The sequence below is a fragment of the Coturnix japonica genome, chromosome 13 (assembly GCF_054131305.1).
Source record: "Coturnix japonica strain WE chromosome 13, WE-NBRP24, whole genome shotgun sequence".
Lineage (NCBI taxonomy): Eukaryota > Metazoa > Chordata > Aves > Galliformes > Phasianidae > Coturnix > Coturnix japonica.
Genome location: NC_140675.1, coordinates 12,801,951 through 12,813,947, shown reverse-complemented (window position 1 = coordinate 12,813,947; position 11,997 = coordinate 12,801,951). Strand labels below are relative to the sequence as shown.

General features: G+C 63.2%; 1 protein-coding gene across 5 annotated transcripts; it reads right to left on the bottom strand.

Annotated features, from left to right (window-relative positions):
* Window positions 1-46: 46 nt before the first annotated feature.
* On the bottom strand, window positions 47-11,899 carry LLGL1 (LLGL scribble cell polarity complex component 1). Of its 5 annotated transcripts, none has more exons than XM_085513931.1 (23): window positions 11,571-11,899; window positions 9,597-9,694; window positions 7,336-7,417; window positions 7,136-7,251; window positions 6,213-6,371; window positions 5,969-6,131; window positions 5,740-5,875; window positions 5,582-5,636; window positions 5,333-5,490; window positions 5,012-5,229; window positions 4,865-4,932; window positions 4,368-4,521; window positions 3,947-4,051; window positions 3,509-3,801; window positions 3,286-3,439; window positions 3,052-3,205; window positions 2,681-2,964; window positions 2,228-2,492; window positions 2,024-2,138; window positions 1,767-1,918; window positions 1,503-1,626; window positions 1,329-1,408; window positions 47-1,210 (listed from the first exon to the last, which is right to left on the bottom strand). In XM_085513931.1, exons 1-22 carry the CDS (start codon window positions 11,649-11,651, stop codon window positions 1,330-1,332), a joined length of 3,213 nt encoding a protein of 1,070 aa, XP_085370057.1. In that variant the 5' UTR covers window positions 11,652-11,899; the 3' UTR covers window positions 47-1,210; window position 1,329. The 5 variants fall into 5 exon arrangements, with proteins under 5 accessions (XP_085370057.1, XP_085370054.1, XP_085370055.1 ...); XM_085513928.1 differs by having other exon boundaries at window positions 1,827-1,918; window positions 11,571-11,852; XM_085513929.1 differs by having other exon boundaries at window positions 1,827-1,918; window positions 3,052-3,199; window positions 11,571-11,849.
* Window positions 11,900-11,997: the final 98 nt, after the last annotated feature.

The window sequence follows — 11,997 nt, the reverse complement described above, 5'->3', positions numbered from 1 at the left end:
CGCTGGCCCCAGGCAGCCGAGGTCCCCAACACCCACATGCTGTCACTTGATATTAAATGCTTTATTTTCAATATTAAAAACCAGTATTTTTAATAACTAAACAATGCTAAATTCATATTACCAAAAAAAAAGGAGGGGGGGGGGGGGGGCGGGATTTCTACCAGGGACACTACAGCCCCAGCCAGGACAGGACCTGGGGCAGCGCTGCCTCTCCCGGCCCCCCCCGGCCCACACCAGATATGTACCGCAAAAGAGAGTTGGGGGGAGGGGGCCAAAAGGGCCCTGGGGATCCCCAGTATGAGATGGGCGGGCACCAGGCTGAGCCCCCACAGGGACAGAGCCACATCACCACAGCCCCTGCAGGGATGGGGAGCCCAGCAGGAATTTGGCACAGTGACACCCCCAGGGAATGGCAGGGGGGTTGCACAGGGCTGGGAGCCAGCATCATTGACCCTGCCCTCCCCGTCCCCCCAGCATGATCCCATCCCAAACCCACCCGTGGCAGGAATTAGTGTCAGAAAGGAGCAGCAGGCGGGGAGCCCAGCCTGGAGAATAGCCCTTGGAGAAGCCACTATGAGATAAAGGCCACCTGGGACCCCCCCCCCTCCCCGAGCCCTGCAGCACCCAGCTGGGGAGCAGCAGAGGGACAGGAGGGCCCCAAGAAGGGGACAGTCCCCACGTGGCAGCCCGGACCCTCATGGCACACAGAGGAGGGGCTGTAAACTGCAGGGAGCCGGGCATGTAAACAGAGACAGGGGTCTGGGGGGGGCCATTCTGGGGGCTCCCAGCCCCCCCGTTGTTTGGTGCCTCCCCCCCGGGGACCAAAACCATGAGGCATATTGGGGGGGGGGCAAAAGCCATCACAGCCTCCCCTCCCCTCCTCACCAGCAGCATCCCCTGGGCTGGGGGCTCTGGAGCAGAGAACAGCTACACCGGACCATGGGAAAAATTACAACAACAAAAAAATCTTCCCCGGGAAGAGTTTGTGCAACACGGGGCCCCCCCAGCAACTCGGGGCCAGCCTGGGGGGGTCTGGGGCCAGCAGCCAGGCAAGGAGGTGTGGGGGGAATGTGCCGGAGCCGGGGCGCAGATGTTAGAGAGGAGACGAGTCTACGTTATGCTGAGGGGGCTGAGGGGGTCCAGTCGAGTCACGCATCCCGGGAATCCGAACACTGAGATGGGCCGGGGGGGCTGCGGGCATCAGTGATGCCTATGGGAGACACAGACCTTGAGCTCAGGGATAAGGGGATGTGGCCCCCAGGGGGCAAGGGCCCAAAATGGGATGAAAAGGGCCCTTTCCAGCCCCCAAGGACACCATCCCCACATACCTCACTTGATGAGGATGCCTGCAGGTCGCACCTCGTCCTCACTGGCGTTCCTCATGTTCCTTTCCACCTCCTCTGAGGATCTGGGGGAGATGAACCAGATGCAGCCAGGGCTCCATAACGCCCTCAGAACTGCTGGCAGCACCCAGAGCTGCTCCTCCCACAGCCACAACATACGCCAAGAAATCCTTCACTTCCTCCACCGTGATGTCCCCGGTGGTGTCCAGCGGGTTCTCCATGCTGCTGTTGGGAGAGTCGATGGAGCCGGGCGAGAAGGTGGCCTGGTGCTCCTCGGGGGACCCTGGGGAGCAACGGGGAGGGATGGAGATCCCACAGAGCCTTCACCCCCACAAACCTTGTGGTTGGGGTAGAAAGGACCCCACAGCACCAACCCCTGCTGTGGGCTGGTTACCCCCCACCACATCACATCTCCTTAAGTACAGGAAACGATGCCCAGCTCCAGAACGCATCCTCCCCCTGTTGTGTCCTTTTCCCACTCACGGTCACTGTCAGCAGGGGAATGGTTGGCCTCGGGGTTGTGAGGGACATGTGTGCCATTGGCTTGCTGCACCTTCGGCGTTGCTGTTGAGTTGCTGGAAGGAAACACAAGGAGAAGTCAGCTCTGGTGGCACGACACAGGGATAGACACATCATGGGGTACTTCCATGGGGTTGAGGAGCCCCCTTGGCCCGACCCACCTGAGACACGAGGTGTCCTGCAGCCGGGACACCTCCAGGCAGCACAGCGGCTCCGTCACATTCCTGGCGCTCAAGGAGAAGCGCTCAAATTCGGACGGCGAAATCAAGTAGAAACCTGCAGGGTTTGGGGACAGAGCATCAGGGAACAACCCCAGGGGCTGCAGAGGTGGGGGATGCTGAGGCCGCATGGAGCTGAGCCCTCACCCTGCCCGTGCTTGGTGAAGACGCAGGAGGCGATGCCGCTGATGTCCTCTTTGCGGATGCAGCTGTAGTGCACCTGCGGCCGCAGGGTAGGCACAGTGAAGATGTGGATGTCGCCCAGGTTGGTGAGGCAGGCCAGGCAGTTCTCCACGCGCTCCTCGGCGCCAGCACTGGCCAGGCTGACCAGGGCCACCTTCCGCACCCGGCAGCCCTCATGTGCAGTCAGCTTGAACTTGGTCTTGGCGCTGACTTTGGGCAGCGTGAAGACCTGGGGAGAGTGAAAAAGGCAAGAGGAGTCAGAGAAGCCCCAGAGAGCACACTGCAAAAGCACCCCGAGAGCCACCCCATCCCTCTGGTAACCCCAGCCTGGATGTTCCTCCAGGTACTGGCATGTATAGGAACACCCAGATCAGAATGTTGGGGATGTCCGGTCCCATCCTCCATCCTTACACTCACCTTGAACTGCTCCTCCGAGGAGATGAGCATGGAGTGGCTGCCCTGCATGTCGGGAGCCTTGGCCAGGTCCCGTGACACCTCGTAGGGCTCTGGCAGTGGGTTCCCCCTCCCGTCCAGCACTGCGATGGCCACCACGGGCGCACGGTGCATCAGCTGGATCTCCTTCCCCAGCACCGCCTCCACCGCCCGCTCTGAGAACTTCTCCTGTGACGGCACCTCCAGGGCGTAGGCGAACACCGAGCCCGAATTGGTCCCTGCCCACATCGTGGGGCCGTGGTGGGCAGCTGCAGGGTGAGAGAGATTGGAAAAAAGCCTGAGATGGCTCCTCCTCGTGGCACAGCACCGGACCTGGGGCTGCCTGTGGGTCTCACCATCTCGGAGGAAAGTGTCGGCGAAGTAAAGGCAGCGCACCACCCCGGAGAGCGAATCGTCAGCCGAGCGGGGCTCAATGCGCCGCTGCACCGGCGTCATCTCCACCTCGGGGGGACCCGCCTGCTCGGCCAGCTGCGCGTTGGCCTCCTGCACCTTGCAGAGGGGGGAGAGTGGGGAGTCAGGAGCTGCACACATCACACTAGGAGGGGATCGGAGCCCTGCAATGCGCTCACCTTGCTGGAGGGGCTGCCAGCATTCAGCCTCTTCTTACCCGACACCCTGCTCTTGCGGATGCGGCGGAAGGATTGCCGCAGGGACTTCTTGAGGGATTTGACACGGGACAGGGGCCCCTCCATGGCCAGCGAGTCATTGGGGTGCAGCGTACACCTGCAGCACCACCGCTCAGTGCCTGGATCCCAGCATGAGGTCTCCCGGCCCTGAGCATCACCACCTTACCTGGCCAACACTGGGTTGCGCCGGTGATAATCAAAGAGCCCGAAGCCGTGGCTGGTTCCAAAAGCCACCAGGTTCCACTCAGAGTGCAGGGTGACGGCGGTGACGGCAGCGGGGGGCACACACTGCACCAGGACACTGGGCTGGAAGCCGGGGGTGAAGGCGATGGGGCCGTTCCGGGGTGCCAGGCGGTCGTGGCCCTTCCAGGTGAAGCCCTCGCGGTCCTGCAGCAGATCCACCGTGGCCACACTGACAGCATGCTCAGATTTGTCATCGCTCAGCTCCATCACCAGCACCTGCAGGGAGGGGACAAGGGGCCGGTGGGGGACACGAAGGGTCTCTGTGCACTGGCTGCAGGGTGAACCCACGGGTGAGAGTTCTCTTGAGGGAAGGCTGCAAGGATTTGAGGCATCCTGCGTCACCTTGTCCCCCAGGTGCTACCTGCCCAGCTGTGCCAGCCACCACCATCTTGGCTGTGTATTTGCACAGAGCGATCTTCTGGATGCCCAGACGTGGATCATCGCTGTAGGGATCAAAGCAGCCCACCTGTGGAAGAAGGGACAGGTGTGTCACACACACACTGGACAGCCAGCAGCACTGAGCACCACGCTGAGGGCAGCTCCATCCCCACACATCCCCACTGCCCAGGAGTCCCCCTCCTCAGCCAGGACAGACCCATGGGTCAGGGTGTACAGAACAAGTGTCCCTTGTGTCACTGAGGCAGCAGCTGTGCCCTGAGCGAGGGGACACATCCCCGCAGTGCAGCTGGGATGGCTCCCACAAGCACGTTTCCCCCAAGAAGCAGGGGGTGCCGGGGGCTGCAGCACGGTGTGTGTGCCCCCCCAGGCCTTGGGGACATCACCTTGCGGAACGGCGGCCACTCCTCCTCGCCTGCCTGGTTGAGGCTGTCGTTGTGCTCACAGTCGGTCTGGAAGATGTTGGCAGTGCCCAGCTTGTACAGCGGCTTCAGGGACACCCCTGAGGCATCCCAGAACCGCACCGTGCCGTCCTCGTGCCTAGGGAGAGGGCGGAGGGACAGGGTGGGGGTGATGCCATTAGCATCTGCTGGGCTAACAAGAGCCGCCTGTACGCTGGTGGCTGCGGTGCCAGGAAGGGCTGAGCGTGGGGACAGCGCGGTGGTGACAACGCTGCTGCCTGGCCACTAATCTGCACAGTGGGGATTGTCAGCCCAGCAGAATCCCCGCGTGCCCCACGCACTCCCAGGGCTTCAGGGTCCACCCCGCTGCCCCATCCCACTCCCACTGTCACCACATCCCACCATGGGAAGGGCTGAGGATGTCCCCTTCCCTCCCGGCACTGAGGGTCCCCCTTACATCACAGCCACCCCGATATACGCACCCAGTGAGAAGCAGACCTCTCTGCGTGGGCTCCTGGGCCAGGTTCTTCCCTCCATTGATGGGCCAGGCCTGGAGAAGCATTACCAAGTGTCACACCTCTGCGTGCCCCCACTTTCCACATCCCCTACCCACAGACCCCAGCACTCACTGCAGAGGAGAGGCGTGGGCTCTGCTGCTCCCCAGCACTGACAATCCTCTCCCAGAGCTTGAGGGGCACGTTGGAGATGTGATAGGAGCAGGTGATGGCGGAAGAGTGGAGCGGGGCCAGGTATGGGGCGGGGATGGTGGGCCAGCCCGGTGTCTGCAGGTCGATCACCACCAGCTCCTCCTCCACCAGCACCACCAGGGCACGGGGGTTCTCAAAGCCTTGTTGGGGGGGAGGGAGGGAATAAAGCAAATAAAAAAGAGAGGGATGAAGGTAATGGAAACCCCAACCCAGGGACTGTGGGGTCGGTGCTGCAGGACGTACCTCCCTCTGGCACCTCGGGGTCCTGCACTGTGAAGAAGTCGATGACGCGGGAGGTGAAGTCCAGCGTGGCCAGGCTCTGGCCCTGCAGCACACTGACGCAGTGCCGGTCGCCATAGCTGGCCCGCGGCATGCCACCACTGAAGATGATGAAGGGGTTGCTGTGGGGGAAAGCAGGTGGGTAAGGCTCCAAGGGGCACCATCCCTGCATCAAACCCCCCAACACTGCATGTCCTTGTTACCATCACCTACCCTGACTCACACGACCGCCACAGGATTTTGCTGATGGCTTTGCATGGGAATGGACCTGAAACGAAGGTCATGCCACGTTTACAACACTCAGACCCTAACGTGATCCCGGAGCCCCCACGTGCCCCTTAGGAGGGGTTTGGGGGCAGGTGCCCACGCACCGTAGGGGATGGTGGCCATGACAGGCTGCTGGGTGCGCTGCCCGCTGCCGCCCACTGCCCACACCATGTAGCCGCCATCACTGTGTGAGCTGACAATGTTCTTCCCACTGTGCTCCCAGGCCAGGCTCTCCAGCTGCTGCAAAAAGGGGACAGCGGGGGTTTGGGACCCAAGGAGGGAGAGGGATGAACCCCCCTCTTCACCATAAAGGAGCCGGTCTGGCCCAAGTACCTGGTTCCCAAGGAAGAGATGCTGCACAGTGCGTGTGCTCTGGTCCCACAGGGCCACCAGCCCCCGGCTGTACCCGATCAGAAGCCTCCCAGCATCCTGGGGGTGCTCCTGGATGGACTCCACTGGCCCCAATGCCTTCCCACAGCGGTAATCATCGGGCACGCTGCAGAGGAGAGAATAGTGGGGGCAAGGTGGTGGCAAGAGTCAGGAATTGGGGTTTTGGGGGAACAGGGCCAGTGCTCACCTTTGTAGGATCTCATCCTGGAAGAGGGTTTTGTCCTCCAGCAGCACAAGGGCAGGTAGTGCAAGGAAATACACTGCTCCACCCTCAGTGCCCAGGCAGGCCACGGCACCCAGGGATGTGGGAAGGATCACTGTCACCCGTGTGATGCTGGGGGAGCAGCTGTGGGGAGAGCAGGGCTGCATCAGCTGCAAGACCCCAACACCAGCAGGGATACCCCAAGAGCCCCCATCCTGTTCCAGCATCGCTCCAATGGAGATGGTGTGCAGGGACAGCAGCCAGGCTGCTTGGTCACCACTATCAGCCTCAGTAGTGACAGGCAATTATTGAGCCATTAATTACATCCTGAAATCAGGGCTGTGTGGAGGCAGCACAGAGAACAGAAGCCTTCACCAGAGGGGACACACAAATCAAGGGTCCCCCTGAGACCTTGAGCCGCTGCAGGGCCACGTGGCTTTCACCATGGCCAGACCCAGAGCAGGGGGTGGCAATGATTTGGCCAAGGTTCTTCCATCCCGCCCAGATCCCCAGTCAAGGTCACCTCAACCGCAGCCGCCCGCTCCCCCACACCATTCCCAGCACAGGGCTGGTGCCTTATCACTGCCCAGGTGTACAATCAGCCTGGGAGCTCCTTGTCCCAGTGCTCCCATGCCGCGGAGCTGCTCCTGTCCATCCCTACTCCACGTTTCCCCCCCTCCCTTTAAGCAAAACAATCACTGCAAACCCCGCAGCCACACCAAGCCTCACCCCGGCAGGAGCCGGGTGTAAACTCTGGCAGACCTCACCCAGCACCGCCCCAATGCACCCGGTGAGGAAATGAGCATCACCGCCCACAGTGGGGTCACCCCACAGGGACCAAAGCCAGACGGGAGCCCCCCAACCCCAGCACAGCACAGGGCAGGAGGAGGAGCAGCACAGAGTCTGACCCGGGGCGTGCAGGCAGCCCGAAGCTGCGTGTCTCCTCCAGGTGGGAGCAGCCCTCCTTCTGGTAGATCTCCCAGAGGTGCAGTGAGTTGTCATCCAGCAGGGACAGCAGCCAGCCCTGGGCGGGGGGGAACAGAGGGTGAGCTCTGGGGGCTGCTGCCAGTGTTCAATGAGACCCCCCACCCCATATTTCCCCACCTACCTGCCCGGCCAAGAAGTGCAGCTGGGTGACAGTGGCCGTCTCCTTGTGCAAACCCGTCAGCTCCACGCCAGGCGCGCCGTACCTGGGGGGGGTGTTAAGGAAAAGAAACAAAAAACACCCCCAACAAAAACCAACACAGCCCCCCGAGCTCTGCTTGGCAGCCACTCAACCAGCACCCTGCGCTGAGCCCAGGTTAACCCCCATTGCAGCCAAACTCCCTCCCACTCCCACCCCACGTCCCTGACGCCCCACACAAATCCCCCAATCCCTGGCCGAGGGTCACCAAGCAACGGCCCTTCAGCTCGTGTTGCTGGGAGCAACCCGCTCTGCCGCCAGCCGCTGTGCTCATCCCGCTGCTCCCCCCACCCGCTTCCTGCCCCCAGCCCACCCAGCCCCGCACACAGGGCCCCGAGCGGCCCCGCACAGCAGCGAGCTGCAGGGTCTGCAGCTGGGGCCGAGGAAATGAGGTTGGATGGTGCTGAGCTGGAGGCCCCAGCGCTCGGTTCTGGGGTGAGACGCACCCTGAGCTCCCCCCAGCCCAGAGAGTGGGACCACAATGGAATAGATCCGACATTCCCAGTCCCGTTTGGCCGCCCCATTGCACTCATGTAGCGGCCAGGAGCCCACCCGCAGGGATGGCCCCAATTAGCCACGCTCGCTCGGGCACGGACAATGTCCGCAGTGCTGGGAGCTCCTGGGGCCCTCAGCTTTCCCATGGGCCCCCCCAGCTCAGCAGGCACTATGCAGCCAACACCGGTGCGGCACAACCACAGCACCGAGTGCTTCACCGCGCCGGCACCGCAGGCCCAACGCTTCCGACCGCCGTCATGGGTCAGGATGCGGTTGGCATGTGGCCATGCGGGCACACGAGGGCCGGGCCGGATCCTGGCCTCCACCACCCCCTTCTTTCTCAGCAGGGTGGGGTTTGGTATGCGCCGGCACGGCCGCACTCACCCAACTGGTCCCGGCTCCTCCATCGGCAACGCCGCTCAGCAGGAAGCGCGGCAGGACCGGCACCGATGCTCTGCGCCCATAACCACGCAGCACCCCAAGCGCATTGAGCCTCCCAGTCCCCAGCTCAACGACCCCACAGCCCTCCCAACCAGCTGCCTCCATGGCCCCAACCCCGGGCATGCCTCACACCTCAGAGTTACATGCGGGGCTGGATGGAGGCATCCCTGCAGCGTGGTTTCCGCACACCTCCCCGTGCCCCGCACGCTGCCCTGGGCACGGGGAACCGGCCCGGCGGCTCTGGCAGGTGGGAGCTGTCTGGCAGCGCCGGTGTGGCCAAGCTGGAGCCGCCGCGGCGCTGGGGACGGCCCGGAGGAGCCAGACAGCCGGGTTGGGGCCGTGGGGATCAAGGAGTGGGGTAAAAGCACAGCCCCAGGGCAGCCGCCGACCCACTGGGATGGGGCATGGCGATGGCACCCAGCGCTGCTCACCAACCCACGGCACAACACCAAAGGGCTCCCAGTGGAACTCAACACACCATCCCTAAAACACGCTGATGGGCAATAAGCACTAGGGCTATGCAGCACACAGCAGTGCAGTACTATAAGGGGACCAAGTGCCAGGACCCCCTGGTTGCTGAGGAGACACAGATTGCTGGGGGTGGAGATGGTCCCCTAGCATCCTACCCAGAACCAGACCCAGCACAGACATGGCCAGGATGGCACCAGGACAGGACCAGAGCAGCCCTGGCACTAAAATGCCATCTTCAAGCCAGGAACGCAGCAAGCTGATGGAGGCAGGGAAGCAGGGGCAGCTCTGCCCTCCAAAAACAAAATTATTTAAAAAGAAAAAAGAAAAAAAAAAGAAAGAAAAAAGAATCCCGTGTGGGATGCAGCCTCCCAGTGCCCCCCCCACATTCCTGCAGTGCGGGGGCCCCGATGTGGCCACATCCAGCCCTGGCTGCCCGCCAGCAGCACAGCGGAGTCTCCCCGCTCACAACAAAGCACAGCCGCAGCATCCCGGGATGGGAGCATCCATCCCATCCACCCCATCCCACCCCATCCCATCCCATCCCATCCTGCTCCTGGGTCTGGGTTGGGTTTGTTTTCCTCCCCCAAACCACCGCTCCGGGCTCACAGTTCGGGACAAGGCAGCCGTTCTGCTCCAGCCCCCGGCGCTCCCCCCCCAGCTCAGCACAGCTGCAGCCCAGCTGGACGGATGGACGGACACCGCCAGGACGTGGCTGGGGGCTGCGCTGCCCCCCCTCAGTGTTTTGTTTTTTGGAGGGGGGGGTTGTTAGGAAAGGATACAGCTTAACAGCTCCTGCCTTGGTGCCGATGGCCATCACACGCAGCCGGGGGTCGTAGGCCAGGGCGCTGGGCTGGCTGGGGAAGCCATGCTCCACTGTCTGTGGGGACAGAGGGGTCAGAGCAGAGTCCCCACAAATCCCGAGCCCTCCATGCAGGAGGGGCAGCATTAACAGTGCCCAGCAGGGTGGCACTGAGCTGCCGCAGCCCCGGCCCTGCAACGCATTGAGGATGCCACAGCAGCACCAGGAGCTGCCTCAGGGATTTACACCCCAAAACCAACCAAGTCACCCCAAACGACACCAAAGGACCAGGGCTGCCCTAACCTTAAAGAGGTGAACCCCACCACCTAAAGGCACGGGGACAGCCCCATCCACAGCAGCACCCTGAGGAGCACATGGGGGTTCCCAGCGGTGCCACACAGAACCAGGCAAGTGGGACCACACTGAGCTTCTGTGGGCACCTTCCCAAGGAAGTCCATGATGGTGTGCCCAAACTCGCTGCTACAGGAGGGGCTGGGCAGCATTTGGGGATGGGGGCAGGGGGGGTCACCCACCACCTTCACAGCAGGGAGCACTCCCACGGGCTGCAAAATGCACCGGGGTGACACCTCCTGATTGTGCCAAGAGCTGCTCTGCGGTGTCACCCGGCAGCAGGGACCACCACGTCCCCTTGCAGGAGGGTTCTGCAATGCCCTCAGTCTGAGGACAAGTTTGGGTGCCGGTCCCCATCACTCACACGGCTCCTCAAAGGCTCTGCGGGATGCACGCCTGGCTCCAGGATGCTGAAAGCCAAAGGGGGGAGGGGGTGGCACTATAGGGACACTCTGAGCTCAGTGTTCAGATGGGATCTGATGGGACCACCCCACAAGGACCCCATAAACACCCTCACTGCAGGACAGCCAGCCCACAAGCCTCTGCCTGCAGCCCCAGGGCTACTGGGGATGATGGCAGCTCGAGGATCCAGGGATGGTGGCTGTGGGGATGCCCATGGAGCTGGGGGTGGTGACTGAGCACCCACTCCCCTCGCAGCCCCCTCCTCCCACCAGCAGCGGGGCTGTATCCGGCAGCAGGCCGCTCCGCACGGCCAAGGAGCACTGGGCCAAATTACAGCAAATGTGAGGCAGATTTGGAGCTCACAACGAAGGAAAAGAACAACAAAACCCAAGACCTTAATGGGAGGCAGGTGGGCAGGCAGCGTCCTGGGGCGCTCACAGCTTCCGCCGTGCAGCAACCCCCAACCCCAGGGGGGGGAGGCAACTGGGTCTGGTGGTGGGACCCCAAAAGTGGGGTGGGCTGAGGTGAGGGGTGAGACCCTGCTGTAGGTTTGGGGCACCCCAAAACGTTGGGGAGCAGTGAGGGGGGGGGTGAATACTGCATCCAAGGTGACAATGTTCTCCTGCTCTCGGTGTCCCCAGGAGTTGGGGACGTCCCAGCGCTGCAGGATGGAGGGATGGAAGGATCCCGTAGAGAGCGGGCACCGAGCAGCACCGGGGGTGACACCGGACTGCAGCGCTATGAAGCGGCCGCAGAGCCCCCCCGGTCCATAGCAGCAGCACGGGGGTCACACTCGGGGTCGCTGTGTGTGCGGGGGTCCCCAAAGCTCAGCACAGCCCCCACGGGTGCCGGTACCGGGCGCTGCCGCCCAGTTGGGGTCTCGGTGTGTGTGGGGGCGATGTATGACCCCATGCACACATGTATGACCCCATATACACACACATGTATGACCCCATACACACACATGTATGACCCCATACACACACATGTATGACCCCATACACACACACATGTATGACCCCATACACACACATGTATGACCCCATACACACACACACCCGGTGTCCCGCGGTCCCACACTGTTCGGCTCCCGCTGCCCGGTTCCCCCCGTGCCGCCCCCACCCCCCGGTGGTCCCTGATCGCTCTGAGCGCTGTTGGCCGCCGGTCCCGCCCCCCGTCGCCCCCCGGTCCCGTCGCTCACCTTGCTGAAGGCGAACAGGTCGTGGCGGATCCGCTCTCGGTTCGGCTCTGCGCCCTGCCGCCGGAACCGAAACTTCATCATGGTGGGGCCGGCGGGGCTCGGCTCGGTACCGGGAGGCGGCGGGCGGGGCGGGTTGTCCCGGGGCAGACGCTCCCGCTGCCGGCGGTGCCGCTCCCGGTGCTGGTTCCGTTCCGCTGCCGGTCCCGGTCCCGGTGCTGCCGCCCCCCCCCGCTCCGAGCGCCGAGCGCCGCGCGCCGAGCCCCGGGCAGGCACCGCCGCGGCGGGGCGGGGCGTGTCCCTGACTGACAGCTCGCTCCGCCAATCAGCGCTGGGCTGCACGCACGGCGCGGCGGCGCCCTCCTATCCGCGTTGCGCATGCTCCGTCGCTGTGGGGGGTGTTGGGAGTTGTAGTTCATCCGTCAGGCTT